The sequence below is a fragment of the Acinonyx jubatus genome, chromosome C1, assembly GCF_027475565.1.
Source record: "Acinonyx jubatus isolate Ajub_Pintada_27869175 chromosome C1, VMU_Ajub_asm_v1.0, whole genome shotgun sequence".
Classification (NCBI taxonomy): Eukaryota; Metazoa; Chordata; class Mammalia; order Carnivora; family Felidae; genus Acinonyx; species Acinonyx jubatus.
In genome coordinates, this window is record NC_069381.1 from 157,521,477 (window position 1) to 157,537,423 (window position 15,947).

Below are 15,947 nucleotides of genomic sequence, written 5' to 3' on the forward strand. Positions count from 1 at the left end.
GAGCCCCGCGTCAGGCTCTGGGCTGACGGCTCAGAGCCTGGAGTCTGTTTCCGATTCTGTGTCTCCCTCTGTCTCTGACCCTCCCCCGTTCATGCTCTGTCTCTCTCTGTCCCAAAAATAAATAAACGTTGAAAAAAAATTTATATTTAAAATAAATAAATAAATAAATAAATAAATAAGTAAGTAAGTAAGTAAACTTAAAAAAAATAAGAATGTCCCAAACATCTCTTTTCCAGAGTCTGTCTTGGTTCCCTTACTGGACTCCTGATCTGATGGTTTCCATTTCAGTTTCTGCCAGAAGGTCTTGGGTGCCTCCGCCACTTTGGCTAGCGTTCGAGTGATTTATTGTGCATATACAGACACTTTTGCAAGTGAAAGGTAATATTACCAATCATTATTGATTGGACCACTAAGAGCAACTAAATGCTTAATCTCACGGACCAGCCTCCAAGAAGCCACAGAAACTGCACCTCAGGGCCGTGTGTGAGGGATAGGTTAGGGAGGAAGGGGGAAGGATTTACCCCCAGCTCTTATCTGCCACTCTCCAAAGATTCCAACATAACTCCCCCGAATTTCCAGATTGCACAAGGGCAGAATTCACCTTGACACCAATGGGCAGGAAGCAAGGGAAACTGAGCAACAGGACATGAATGAGGTCCTCGCATTGGCAGGCTGTGTTGGCATGAAGTTTGCAGGGTCCGCACAGAGCAGTCTTAGTAGCAGTGACTGAAACAAGAGAGGGGGTGAGGCCAAGAGAATCTGAATTTGTGCAGGATGTCTGGTTAAAGGGAGAATTGGGAAGAATTCTATTTCTTCCCACGTGTCTGGGTTCTGGTCTGCTTTCTGTCCGGTGAGCACGGCTTAAGGCCACAAAGATGGCAGAGAGCCCTAATCAGCAAACTCCAATCTAAAGAAATAGACCTTAGCCTTACATCCAAGATAGTTAAATGAATGTACCCTTCTATGTTTTAAGGTGGCATATGATCTGGAAACATTTTATTTTTATTCACACACTGTGAAGTTCACCTTTTCAAAGTGTACAATTCAACGATTTTTAGAATGTTCACAAAATTGTGCAGCCATCACCCCTAATTTCTAGAACATTTTTGTCACCCCAAAGAGAAACCCTGTATACATTAACAGTCGTTCCCATTTCCCTTCCCCCCACCTCCTGGCAACCACTAATCTGTTTCTGTGGATTTGCCTATTCTGCAAGTTTCACATAAGCGGAATCATGCAAAATGTGGCCTTTTGTGTCTGGTTTCCTTCAGCATGCTGTCTTCAAACTTTAACCCATGTTGTAGCATGTATCAATACTTCATTTCTTTTTGTGGCCAAGTAATATTCTCTTATGAAACTAAACACGTTTGTTTATGCACCTGTTGATGGACATCAGGTTGATTCCAGTTTTTAGCTATTGTCAATGATGCTGCTATAAACATTTGTGTGCACATTTTTGTATAGATAGATATTTTCAGTCCTCCTGAGAAATGCCTAGGAGTGGAATTAGTGGGTCCCATGGTAGCTCTAGGTTTAACTTTTTGAGGAACCGACAAACTATTTTCCACAGCAGTGGTACCATTTTATATTCCCAATAGCAATATACAAGAGGTCCAGTTCCTCCACATACTTGCCAACGCCTGTTATTTTCTATTTGTTATTATAACAATCCTAGTGGGCATGAGGTGGTATTTCATTACAGTTTTGAATTTTATTTCCCTGATGACTAATGATACACATCTTCTTATGTGCTTATCGGCCATTTGTATACCATCTTTGAAGAGACATTTACTCCAATCCTTTACCCATTTTTAATGAGATTGTCTTTTTATTATTGAGTTGTAAGAGTTATTTATATATTTATATATTTCTGTATATATTCTAGATACAAGTCTCTTATCAGGTAATGTGATTTGCAAATATTTTCTCTCATTGTGTGGGTTGTCTTTCCTCTTTCCTGATGGTGTCCTTTGAAGCACAAAAGTTTTCAATTTTGATGAAGTCAAATTTTGAATCTATTCTTTCTTTTGTTGATTGTGCTCTTGATGTCATATCTAAGAAACAATCGCCTAGTCTAAGGTCATAAAAATGTACACTTATGTTTTCTTCTAAGAGTTTCTTAATTAGCTTTTACATTTAAGTTGATGATTTTAATCTATAATCTTGAATGAGGGGCACCTGGGTGGCTCAGTCCGTTAAGCGGCCGACTTCAGCTCAGGTCATGATCTCTCAGTCCGTGAGTTCAAGCCCCGCGTCGGGCTGTGTTCTGACAGCTCAGAGCCTGGAGCCTGCTTCGGATTCTGTGTCTCCCTCTCTGCCCCTCCCCTGCTCACACTCTGTCTCTCTCACTCTCAAAAATGAATAAATGTTTAAAAAAATTTATAATCTTGAATGAAATTTAATGTTAACACTAGTTACTGTTTTAGTCCTTCTTCGTATTAACACAGGAAAATAAGTTGTAGTTTGATTCTAAGTTTATTCACAAATGTGAGGCTTGGGATTCTCCTGGGAAGGGTGAGAATGAGGGCTATGGGGGATATTGCTGGGAGTCCATTCCCAGTAGGTGTTGGTGAGAGAAATAAGCACCAGCCACTGACCTCACTAAGAGCTGGAAGAATAAGATTTCATGTGCTCCTAAAAGGAGTGTGAGGGAAACACAAAGATACTGCCAATCTACCAGTCCAGGCCCACTGACAGGAAGTATCTCTTCTGTAATTTTTTAAATATTTGTTTAATGCTTATTTATTTTTGAGGGGGGGAGGGGCAGAGAGAGGGAGACAGAGGATCTGAAGCGGGCTCTGTGTTGACAGAAGAGAGCTCAATGTGGGGCTCGAACTCACAAACCGCAAGATCGTGACCTGAGCTGAAGTCCAACACTTAACGGACTGAGCCACGCAGGTGCTCCTCTTCCCTAATTCTTAATGTTTCCCCTAAATTCAGATGGGTGTGGTTTTTGCATGCTCCTACAATGAGTAAATACGCATTCCATGATCAAGTGAAATTAATACATGTTATTTTATAAATATTGACAGCAAAATAGTGACTGTGTTACAAGCTTGTATAATTTTCTGAGCAATTACTTTTTCTGTCTCAGAATCTTAGACTTTTTAAACTTAATAGATTACACGGAAGTGTCTTAAGAATACTTTTGAGTCATTGCACGGACAGGCTTGCTAATAACTACTAAAACATTTAGATGCAGCAACCTCTGTGGCTATCTCTTGAGTTTGATCACTAAACTCATTAGGTTCTCTATCTGCAAAGAACAGCATTGTTAATGTTGCCTTTATGACATCAGAATAAAACAAGATGTGCTTTAATAACTAGTGATACCTGCTGCACGACAAGTGGGTTACACAAGGAAGTGCAGCTAATAATAAAATGTTCGTGTCAGTGAATACTGTCATTACATACAGATTAAAGAAATAAGACTATTTTTAGTTAATTGCTGGTATTCATCTAAAATTCCAATGAATCAGAAATCCTGTATTTAGGTGAGTTCAGAAGTGCATAGTCACTACCGTCATTCTAATAAACAACGTCATTTGGGATATAGTACTACAATCAGTATATTTTTAATACCTAGGACAGTACTTATTTTTGAGGTTTTGAGAAATGTATTGATGAATCAACAGATTCATCAGGTGGGAGGGGAATTTCCAAAGAGGTGTTTTGTTGTAGCAGAACAGTCCAGACTCATAAAGGACCATGAGGAACAGGGAGATAACCTTAATGCTATAGGGAACCAAGGTGTTGGAAGCAGGTGGAAATGACCCATGTGGGATTGGGCTGTGTCAGGGTATAACTGAGGACAAGAAACTTGAGAATCAAAGCTCAGTGGAGCTTTTTGGGCTCATAGCTTTTGTCGTAGATGAAGCTTAATTTGAAATGGTTTTTGACAGTGTCTTTGCCAGATTTGGATCTGTATTTTAAGAATGAGGTCTAGATCTCTTCAAAGAACTAGTTACTATGAACTGCCATGTCCGTGTCCCTTAGATGTGCTATAACACATACCTCACGGCCCCGTGGCGGGCACAAAATTCAAAATGTTTGAAAGTGAAAAGTGATCTCTCCCTCACCCTCTTTTTGGGTCTGTTTCTGGGCTCTTTCTGATCCTTACCTTTTACATTCAGAGGTATAGTCCACCTGGAATTGGTTTTTGTTTATGGTTAACTCTCTTTTCTCCCTTTTTGTAAAAAAATCTACTCTATCCAGCACCATAAATCCCAGCTTTGTAGTGACACCTTTGTCACCATGTGTCTATATGGACTCTATTCTGTTCCATTGATCTATTTGTCATTATTGTCACCAATATCACACTACATTGATTACTGTAGATTTATAATATATCTTAATATGCAGTAGAGTATGTCCTCATAAATTGTTCTTTCTCAAGAATGTTATGGCTATTCTTTACCCTTGACATATTCTGTGCCTTGGAGTCTAGAATCTTCTTGTCAATCCCACAGAAATTAACTCACTACAATTTTGATCAGGATCACATTGACTATAGATAAACTTAGGGAGAAATGACATCCTTACTATTTTGAGTCTTCTAATACATTGATGTAATAACATCCTTCCATTTATTTATGTCATTTTCAATTTTTCTAAAAGTGTTTTTAGGTTTTCTGTATAGAAGTGTCATCTTTTTTTATTGCTAACTATTTTATGTTTTGATGCTATTGTAAATGGTATTGTGTTTAAATTTCATTTTTAAAAAATAAATAATAAATTTCAATTTTTTAATGGTTTGATGCTCAACCAAAGAAATTCCATTGATTTCTGCATACTAATCTATATCCTGTAAGCTTATTCAAATCACCTAATAATTCTAATACTATTCTGTAGATTTTATTTTCTAAGAATGCAAAGAATTCAATTCTATTATTTTCTCTATCTATAATACTGTTATCTATTTTTCTTGCCTTATTATATTGACTAGGTCCACCAGTATATTTCTGATTTCAGAGTAAACAATATTAACATTTCACCATTAGGTACTATGTTTCCTGTAAGTTTTTTTTTTTCCATAGATACCCTTTAACAAGTAAAGAATTTTTCTTCTGTCCCTTGCTTACTAAGAGGTGTTTTTTTTTAATGACTACATGTGCAATTTTATCAGTTTACATCTATTAAAGATAATCATGATTTTGTTTATTTCTTCTGATAATGTTGTGAATTACATTGATTTTTATATGTTAAAACCATCATATATTCCTGAAATACACTCAACTTGGTTATGATGTTTCCTTTTATATTTTGTTACATTCAGTTTGTTATCACTTTAATGAAGACCTTAACTTCTTCTTCTTCTTTTTTTTTTTTTAGTGTTTACTTATTTTTGAAAGAGAGAGAGGGAGGGGCAGAGAGAGAAAGAGAGAGACTCCCAAGCAGGCCCTGTGTCAGAGCCTACTGTGAGATCTGCCAGAACTGTGAGATCATGACCTGAGCTGAATTCAAGAGTCTGATGCTTAACCGACTGAGCCACCAAGACCTTAACTTCTAAGTAAAATATGTTAATTAGCAGTAGTCTAATGCTTTTGCTGCAACAACCAGAAAATGAAATGGATGAATTTTAAAATTATATTTGTGAAGATATCAGAGAGTTGTGGAGCAAGGAGGAATAGACGAACTACAATTCCAGAACAGTAAGAACTCTTCCTAAGTAAGCCAATGATTGTTTTTTTGTTTGTTTGTTTTGTTTTGTTTTTCCTGATGGACTTGACTTAGCAGAGAGAATCTCCTAGAGGGAAAAAAAACCCAGCATAATTTTTGACCATTACACAGGGCTTGTGTGACCTATTAGAAACTGGAAGAGCCTGAATGCAAGGCAGGTTTTCCCCCATGAGATATTTTTTGAGTTTTAGGGTGATGTATGAGGCTGGAGGCTGGCCCAGAAAGTCAGACTGTAATCTATTGTTCTGTGGTGCCTGGAGGGGAACATCCTACTAGGGGAAAGAAGCTTTTCACAAACTCATAACTAGACAGTCCCTGAGGCATGTGTACATGGGTGTATTAGTTTGCTAGGGCTGCTAACAGCAGCAAAGTACCACAGGCTGGGGAGCCTAAACAAAAGAAGTTTATTCACTTATGATTCTGGAGGCTAGCAGTCCAAGATCAAGGTGTCAGCAGGGTTGGTTTCTTCTGAGGCCTCTTTCCATGGCTTGAGAATGATGGTCTTCCCTCCATGTGTGTGTGTCCTGATCTCTTCTTACAAGGACACCAGTCATACTGGATTAGAGCCTACCCTACTGAACGCATGTTAACTTAATAACCTCTTTAAGGATTCTGTCTCCAAATACAGTCCCACTCTGAGGTATTTAGGGTTAAGACTTCAACATATGAATTTGGGGGATACAATTTAGCCCATAATAATGGGGTTGGAGGCTAAAGAGCTACACTCAAACGTCTTCTGAAGGACTACAGTTGTTTCAGGCCTGCAGAAACAGAGACATTACAAACTCTCAATTAGGCCCTGACCCAACTAAGTCACTAAGTGGATTGAAATCTGTCTGCCTAACTGAGGAAAAGGGCACTCACTAATGGGAGCTATCAGCTGGAGACTTCTTCTTTTACACATAAGTTGTGTCATATAATAAAGGATGATTAGACATGTAAAGAAGCAGGAAATAAATGGCCTGTGACCAAGAGAAAATACTAATAATAGAAGCAAACCCTTCCTTTCATTGAGAATGTTTTTATTATAATTGTTATTATTATCATTATTAATTTTAGAGAGAGAGCAAGAGTGCACGAGCTGGGGAGAGGAAAGAGGGAAAGAGAGAGAATCTTAAGTAGGCTCCACACTCAGTGCAGAGCCCAACGCGGGGCTCAATCTCACAACTCTGGGATTATGACCTGAACCAAAATCAAGAGTCAGATTCTGAACCAACTGAGCCACTCAGGTGCCCCTCATTGAGAATCTTTTAAATTAGAGATTCAATTTATTTAAGAGTTAGTGACTTAATCTGGTTTTTCTTTCTTCTTGTGTCAATCTTGAATAATACGGTCTGGCTAAAAATCTGTCCCTTTCATCACATTTTTCAAAGCTATAATCATGAAGTTGTTTATAATATCCTTTGACATCTTTTAATAGCTAAAGAGTTTGTAATGCTGGCAAGCAGGTGCAAAGCACCTGAAAGCTTGATTCACAGCTGACCCAGGGATTCTCTTTTTCCCATGATCAGTCTCATAGGATGTTTATTATGCTCATTAGCCTTGTTCAAAAAGCTGTCTTTTGGGGGGCGCCTGGGTGGCTCAGTTGGTTAAGTGTCCGACTTCAGCTCAGATCATGATCTCGCCTTTCATGAGTTTGAGCTCCATGTTGGGCTCTGTGCTGACAACTCAGAGCCTGAAGCCTGCTTCGGATTCTGTGTCTCCCTCTCTCTTTGACCCTACCCTGCTTTCTCCTCTCTCTCTCTCTCTCTCTCTCTCTCTCAAAAATAAACATTAAAAACACAGTCTTTTGGCTGTGTTTTCTCCATCAATGTATTTTTCTGCTACTTTTCTAATGTTGTGGATAGATACTTAGATAATTGTTTTTTTAGTTTTCCTTCTTTTCTAATATATGCACTTTATATGCTAAAAATTTCCTTTTCAGCATGGCTTTTACTATATCTTACAAGTTGTGACAAGTTTTATTTCAATATTAATCTAAAATATTTTCTGACATCCTTAATGATTTCTTGTTTGCACGATGGAACTCTGTAAGAGTATATTTCTTAATATACAACAAGTGAATTTTCTACTTTTAATCTTGTATTCATTTCTAGCTTGATTCTACTGTGGCCAGAGAATGTACTCAATGTCATTTCAGTCCTTTGAAATTTGCCGAGAGTTGCTTTGCGGTCCAACATTTGGTCAATTTTGCTTAATTTTGCGTAAGTACTTGAAAAGTTTTACTTTTGCTCACAATTTGCCTGTTCATTTCTGGTACTCTCCTGTGGCCTGTTTATCTTAGTGGTGGTTTCTCTTGTTTCCTCTTTAAAAAAAAATTAAACTGTGAAATATAGCATGCGTCCCAGAAAAAGCATAATTCAAAAAATTGCCACAAAACAACCACAAAACCCATCGTACAGGTCAAGAAATAGAATATTATCAGCATCTGAGGAGCCACATATGTATGTCTTTCTGTTTACAGTTTTGCCTCTTTTCCAAGATGTCACCATTATCCTGATTTATAATAATTTTCCTGTTTTTCTTCATAAATGTACTACCTCTGCATGCATCTCTACAGGGTTTATTTGTGCCTCTTTATAGAACTACATTGTATATGTTGTTTTGTGTCTTGCTTTTTTCCTCAACATTAGGTATATAAGTTTCATTTATGTTGTTTTATGTATCTCCAGCTACTGTGTAACATTCAGTTGTATAAAAATTTATTTATCCATTCTGTTGCTGGTGGGCATTTGGGTTGTCTCCGGTTTGGGGCCAATTATTAACAATACCACCATGAGTGTTCTTGTACATACTTCCAGATGCACATGTGTATGTATTTCTCGATGGTATATATCTTGGATTAAAATCCTTGGATCAGAGGGTATGTATATGTTCAACTTTATTGGATGCCACACAATTTTGCAGAAAGATCATACCAGTTTATAATCCCACCAGCAGTGTCCGACACTTAATATGGTCAGACCTTTCATTTTCTGCCAATCTGATAGGCATGTATCCCATTGTGGTTTTAATTTGTGCTTCCCTAATGACTAAAGGTAGAGCTCCTCTTTGTTTAGTGGTCATTTGAATACCAACTTTTATACAGTATCTATTAAAGTCTTTTACCCATTTTTCTATTTGGCTGTTTGTCCCATCAGTTTCTAATAGTAATGCTCACTAGGGTTTGCTAATTATGTGTATTCTAGATATCTTTTCCTATCTTTTTTTCTTTTTTTACTCCAATAATTCCTAATAATAATGGAGTCTTTTGAGGAACAGAAGTTCTTCATTTTAATGTGGTTAAATGCACCAGTCTTTTATGGTTGAGATAGTTTTCATCTTTTATAAACTTTATTTATTTAGAGAGAGAGTGAGAGAACAGGAGAGAGGGGCAGAGGAAGAGAGAGAGAATCTTTAAAAAAATTTTTAAATGTTTGTTTATTTGAGAGAGAAAGAGAGAGCACGAGTGGGGGAGGGGCAGAGAGCTAGGGAGACACAGAATCTGAAGCAGGCTCCAGGCTCTGAGCTGTCAGCACAGAGCCTGATACAGGGCTCAAACCCACGAACCACGAGATCATGACTTGAACCAAAGTCGGACACTTAACCGACTGAGCCACCCAGGCGCCCTGAGAGAACGAGAATCTTAAGCAGGCTCCGTGTTCAGCTTGGGATCGTGATCACCCTGGGATCATGACCTGATCTAAAATCAAGAGTCAGATGCTTAACCAACTGAGCCACCCAGGTGGCCTTAATCTTCTTTAATAGATTCTTTACTGTCCTGGACCAGGAAGATACTTTCCTACATTCTTTCCCAAAAGCATTATAGTTTTGACTTGCTTATCTAGATCTACCGAATACGGATTTTTGTGTTTCTTTATTTCTTAAACATTTTATTCATCACTTTTCTATATTTTATTATTGATGCAGATTCTCATGAATGGTGGCTTGCCTTGCTCCCTCATGATCTTGATGATATTGTGTACTTGGTCTTAATCCATGAGATTCCCATAGCCCCCAACTGGGAAAGCTCTCCTCCAGAGAGGATTTGTTTCTATTTCTGCCTATAGCCAAAGCTGCCACCATCCTGGGGCCACTTCAGGGCTTTGGCTCAGTTCATCCTTCCCAACCTTGTGTTGGTCCAAGCCTCCATATCCTGACAGAAGTATCACTAGTGTCATCATTTCCTTCATGACAACTGCATTTTTGTTTTTTGCTTTTGAAGGAGAAAGGTCTGCAGAAACCTCCTGTACCTCTCGAGAGATGAACGATGCCTCAAAGAAGTGGGTTGTAATTAAGGTCCACTTGTTGCTTGGTGGATGGGTGCCTTGGTGCATCTGATTAGCCATAACACCGTACTTGGAAGTCCTTAGTAATAGATTTTGCATAGTGCTCCAGATCATATAGAGCTTCATCATTGTTTTATAAGACTGCATAATGATCTGTTATGCAAATTGGGGAGGAGGGGCAGAGGGAAACACATGGCTCAGTCCCATGAACCCATGAGATCCCGACTGGAGATGAAACCAAGAGTCAGGTTTGTATTTTTGGATTATCTTTTGATGTAGTGTGGGAAATGTGTGGCCTGGGGGAGGTGTGGCAAGAGTAGAAGCCAAGAAAACCTGTTGGGTGGTTGTTTGCTCATCTAGGTTTCATAACAGGGTTGCTGGAATTTAGCAGCACCAGAAAAGATGGAGAGAAATGAGTGGATTTCTCAGGGGGTAGAATGGACCCATGTAGGGTCTAATAAGGGAAGACAACCTCAAAAGACTGCTCTCTCGCTCTCGCTCTCTCTCTCTCTCTCCAAAATAAATTTAAAACAATTTTTTTAAATATAGAACAATAATATTCTTCATTGGCAATGATGTGAAGGGACATGATCATACAGTTCTGGTGAAATCGCTACAATCTTTTGTAGGATAATTAAGCAATTTGGTTAAAAAAAATTAATGGGATAGATTCACTTTTAGGAATTTACCCTAAAGAAACAACCAGAAATGTAAAATTATCTATGTATAAAGACATTCATGAAGGCAATTTTCTAGTAGTGAAAAACTGTAAACAATATAAATGCCAATTCAACAAATAGGGAATTTGTTAAATAAATCATGGCAGTTTAGCATAGTATCGACGAGTGCAGGTCTGGAGCCAAAATACTTGAGTTTGGATTCCAATCCCGCTACCTCCCACTACCTCCTTGCTATGGGAACTTGGACAAATTGCCGCACAGCTCAGTTTCCCCATCTGTAAAATGGGGTTGTTGTAAGAATCAAATTAGTTAATACACGGAAAGTTCATAGAACTGTGCCTGGGGCATACTAAATTGTCAATAAGCGTTAGTAATTCTCATGATGTTAGTATGATCATCAACCATTAATACTTACCGTGAAAGAGACCTACAATTATTCCATATTGATAGATGGTGAAGGAAGGTTGAATCTCCATCCGGGGACCATGATGGTGGTAGGAAGGTCTGAGTGTTGGACGTTCTCGTACAAAATGTGGGTTCTGGGAAGAACAGCCAAGAGAGGGGAGGAGGAGGGGGCAACAAGACACCCATGACAAAAAAGTTCTGTTTGACACTCTTGCCTGGCCTGGCTATGCTTACAGAATACATCTACCAGATCGTCAGTAAATAAAGATTAAACAATCAAGGGACAGACAGGCTTTTATCCTTGAGGAAGTATGACACTCAGGACAATTCAGCATTTAACAATAGCTCTGGATAAAGAGGATACAAGGTTTTTCTAGGTTGGTTTTCCAAGAGATGTATCAAGTTCTTCAAGTGTTGTTTTTTACATTCCTATCACAGCGGGATGGTGACTGCAGTTTGTAAGATGTGAGTTGGATTTAGTTCATAGCTCCCCACCCCCCCGCCCTGGATTTCTGGGTACAAGTGTTGAAAGTACAGATTTAAAAGGAAAAATAAGCCTTAAAGGTCATTTTACTCACGCATTCTCAAACTTTTGTGTGCCAGTGACTCCTTCGGCAGGCTAAATAAAACCTATGGACCTCTCCCATGAATATTGTTTTAAAATATATAAAATTTAAAAAATAGGTTTACAAATAAAACCAATTATGTTAAAACGGAGTTATCAGAATTTAAAAGAAAATTCTAATATAATAGCATACGTGCTTTGTTATTGATGCATTAATAAGATCTGCTAATAACTGCTGAAGAATGCTGAGCATAAATGATATATTGAGATATCCTTAACAAGTCTTTTTCTTTCTTTTCTTTTTTTTCTTTTTCTCTTTCTTTCTTTCTTTCTTTCTTTCTTTCTTTCTTTCTTTCTTCTTTCTTTCTTTTTTTAGAGAAAGAGAGAGCATAAACAGGGGAGAAAGGCAGAGGGAGAGAATCTCAAACAGGCCCCATGCTCAGCACAGAGCCCAACATGGGGCTCAATCCCATAACCCAGGATCATGACCTGGGCCGACATCAAGAGTCGGTGCTCAACCGACTGAGCACCCAGGCGCCCTCCTGTAACAACTCTTAAGGCATAAAAATATCAGTGGTTTTTATTGGTGAAAGACTATTAGCCACTATAAATACCAGTGGCGTTTGTTGTCTGCATTCATAATTAAAGAAATTGTTAAATTTCAGTTATAACTTAAGGAAATAAAGATGCAGTGCCCCCCCACGCCCCCTCCACCCCCCCCCCCCCATCCAGATTCTACCCACGGACCAGATCAAGAACCTGGATCTAGTTCCAAGCCGTCCTGTCACTGCAGCCTGGTTTTTGGCCCCTGTAAACTGATTATATAGCAAGCCAGTAGCAGATTGAGGCCCCAGAGCAATGAATACTTCCTCATTTCAAACTGCTTCCTGTTGACTGGAATTTCAAGGATCTAGTCTCGGAGGCAACATATAAATGACAGACGCCAAACTAAATTATTTTGGAGCAAAAATAAAATTTGGACTTACACCCTTTGCGTTTCTCTTTCAAAAGAACTTCTAACAGGAATTCTAGTCTCTTCCCGAGATCCAGTGAGGTCAGTTTAAGTTGTTTGCAGATAGTTTATTCAGCCAAATATTTGCGTATTGGACCTTCTTGTACAAAATGTGGGTGCTAGAATGAACAGCCAAGAAAGGGGCTCAATCTCATGACCCTGGGATCATGACCTGAGCCGAAATCAAGAGTCAGGATGCTCAACCAACTGAGGCACCCAGGCATCCCCTTTTCCATATTCTTGCTGCTCTGGCATTTGGGGCCTTGTGGACCTGGGGACTGCCCCTCTCAGGGTTAACTAATTCCTAGAGATAATGATTTGCCTGCCAGCAAGCCTCCGATATGCAGATCATCTACTTCAGAGTCCTTTCCCCTATCCAGCTCTTTTATCCAATTCCAGTACTGTCTGGCACTATCCCCTACCCTAATGACTACAGGGGCAGGTACCAGACCAACTGGGGGCCACCCCTATAAACCAGAGCCCATGGAAATTCTTCAAACTATCCAATCATAAGTGTGTTCCACTTGCCGATCTTGCCTTGTCCATTTGTTCCCTGGAAAACCACAATAAAGACTCCTCTTGTGTGGGTGCTTCCCTGTGTGGCCCTGCGTGGCCCTGAAGGGCATACTTGCAGTGCCTCCTGTTCATAGGGGACCATGAATATAAAAAAGTAATTTCTTCCTTCATGACAGTCCTTTTCATGTCTGTGTCTCGTACTCACCCACACACATCTCAACACATTTTTAGAATACACACCCTAAAATTAGAGCAGCAGCAAATAAGGTAGACCAAATCATCACCTCCAAGGAGTTTATAGTTTAATCTAGGGTTTATAAGTGTGTGGGGTGGGGAGGGCTCTAAAGTAAATTGAACCAGGGCGCCTGGGTGGCTCAGTCAGTTAAGCGTCCAACTCTTGGTTAATCTCATGGTTTGTGAGTTCAAGCCCTGCATCGGGCTCAATAGCTGGCAGGGTGGAGCCTGGCTTGGGATTTTCTGTCTCTCCCTCTCTCTCTTCCCCTCCCTTGCTTGCACTGTCTCTGTTTCTCTCAAAATAAATAAACTTTAAAAAACATAAAAAATAAATTGAACCTAGGTATGATCAAACCCCATTCTTTTCTTCTTCAGCTGGTTAGTTCCTGCTAACCTATAAAGGTGGTAGATAAGAATCGGGGAATCAAAGAATTGAATCTTGTATCTCTTCTGCCTGGACAAAACTCCACCTGCTAATGTCTGGGCTGAGGAGATAGGCCCAGAGTAGGGCCATGGTAATTTTACTTTGCCAGATGATTAAATGATTAGGAAGAGTTATCAATCCATTTCCCAAGTGCTTCCTGCCTCACCAAACTCTCATGATGATGATGGAAGCAATTTTAAAAAGTAAATGAAGGGTCAGTTAGATCTTACAGAGCAGTATGGTGTGGGTGAACAAAACTAATGCCTTGATCTAACCCCCTCCCCTCTATGTCCTACGGGGAAGAGGCCCTACTGAGTTAAGCCTTTGGCTTGGGCACCTTTTTAGGTGATTTCCTCGCTTCTTCTGTTCTCCCCAGACATCTTCCTCTTCTTGTGTTTGCCTCCCAGGTTGGTGTACCATTCTGCTCCCTCAGGAAGAGAGTTACTTTCTACCTCTTCCCAAACTGGGGTTCCTGAAATGAAGTCTATTCTTACTCCAGCCCTGCCCTCTTGGGGCAGGTAGACTCGGAGAGTCTCTTGAGTTAGGGAGGCAGTAGAGGCTGATTGCACAGCTAGTCTCCCCACAGCCAGAGCTGGAGATAATCTCCTCACCAGTTCCCTCAAAGGATAAACACCTCAGCAAAGCACACATTTATTTTTTCCCCAAAGACGGCAGGCACAGTCTAGCCTCACATAAGGAAGTATATGCCACCCATTAACATGGGTTTTTGTTCTTTTCAAAGTCCTAAACTCTGCCTTATTTTGCTAGGACACCGTGACCACTTGAGCTTGGTTTACATCATGCATTATGGTGTCAGCTATGAGTCACTGAGACAGCTTTCTGATCCCCAAATCTCCTGTCCAGTAGAAGGGAGAACAGGAAGATGTGTGAGGTCATTCCTCCTACTTGTGGTTTTTTTCTTGTTTCATATATTCCTCTTTTCATAATATGTCCTAAAAAGACATAGGCAATTAGGTGGGGCTAGGGGAAGAGTAGTATTAGGTGAGGTAATTTTTCTACTTGTCTCTGTCAGGGTCCTGCAGGGAACAGTTGGTTTGCACAAAGGTTTAACCGAGGAGAGTGTAATAAAGGGAGTATTTAGAGAGGTGCAAACGGACTTAAGAAAGCCCAACAAAGAATGGTGAAAACAAGGGACAAGCAAGGAGGTGCTCAGCACCACATACAGGCCTTATATACGCAAGGAGGCATGGTGTTACTGAACTCTGGGAGAGCTATAGCTATGGAAGAGGGGCCACTCAAACATTGTTGTGGCAAAGGAATGCAACCACTGCAAAAACCATGGCCTAGCAAAGGGGCACAGATGGATAAGTAGGTTGACCTCTCTTTCTTCCTGCCCTCTAATCTCCTTCAGTGTACTGGCCACAGCCAACTGGAAGCCAATGGGCAAGGAGCCTGCCAGGGCAGAAGGCAAGCCAAGGAAGGATGGAGAATGGAGGGGCAGAGTCCCCAACAGTCAATATTTGAATTAAAAAAAACTTGTCCAACAAGGCAAACCACTATGCACAACTTATTATACTTGACATTAGAATATTGGACTTCTGTATGCACCAAGAGAAATGCAACATTACCTCATGGAAATTCAGTAGATAAATGGCATATAGAACACCTGGTTCCTAATCTCATGACGGACAGGGTTTGGATTTCCTTTCCCCACCCTTTCACATCCTATCTCCTTACTCTGAATTCTATGTTTGTCAGGGACAAACAAAACAAAACAAAATCTGTCAATATGTACGTGTTTGTAGCATCACAGGTTTTTAGGAAGGCTATCGTGTTCATTGCCCACCCTCCCTTCTCCCTCTATACACATCAGAAATCCCTTTGAGAGCATTGCTGACAAGTTATCTAGTCAGACTTTGGTGACCAATTGTTTACCATCTCACAAGGGGAACTTCTAGTATTGAACAACTCTTGTTTTAAAAAGTTAATACTAAGCCACAACAATATTTATTAAAAATTTTCCTCTTTCAAGTGACAAGTTTTATCAAAGTTAGGTCTTTAACGGATGTTAAGATAAGAGACAAAGACCAAGCTTGAAAATTCCCCGAGCAAACAAAACCAGTTTAATTATACAAGCAAAGCTTAATTTAGCTCATTTTGCAAGACTGACTTGCCAAAGTCATTTCTTGCTTATGCCTCTGGA

General features: G+C 39.7%; 1 protein-coding gene across 4 annotated transcripts in view; it reads left to right on the top strand.

Annotated features, from left to right (window-relative positions):
• DCAF17 (DDB1 and CUL4 associated factor 17) overlaps nt 1–15,947 on the top strand; it is a 58,931-nt gene that overhangs the window by 39,949 nt on the left and 3,035 nt on the right. For 2 of the 4 annotated variants that reach the window (XR_008295431.1, XR_008295428.1), the window contains one exon: nt 5,332–5,651. Coding sequence is in view for 1 of the 4 variants with exons in the window: in XM_053215269.1 (XP_053071244.1) it covers nt 5,332–5,421 (90 nt within the window). In the remaining 3 variants the exon portion in view is untranslated. Of the gene's footprint in view, nt 1–5,331; nt 7,432–15,947 lie in introns of those variants that run through there. The other 2 variants (XR_008295430.1, XM_053215269.1) reach the window with 2 other exon arrangements.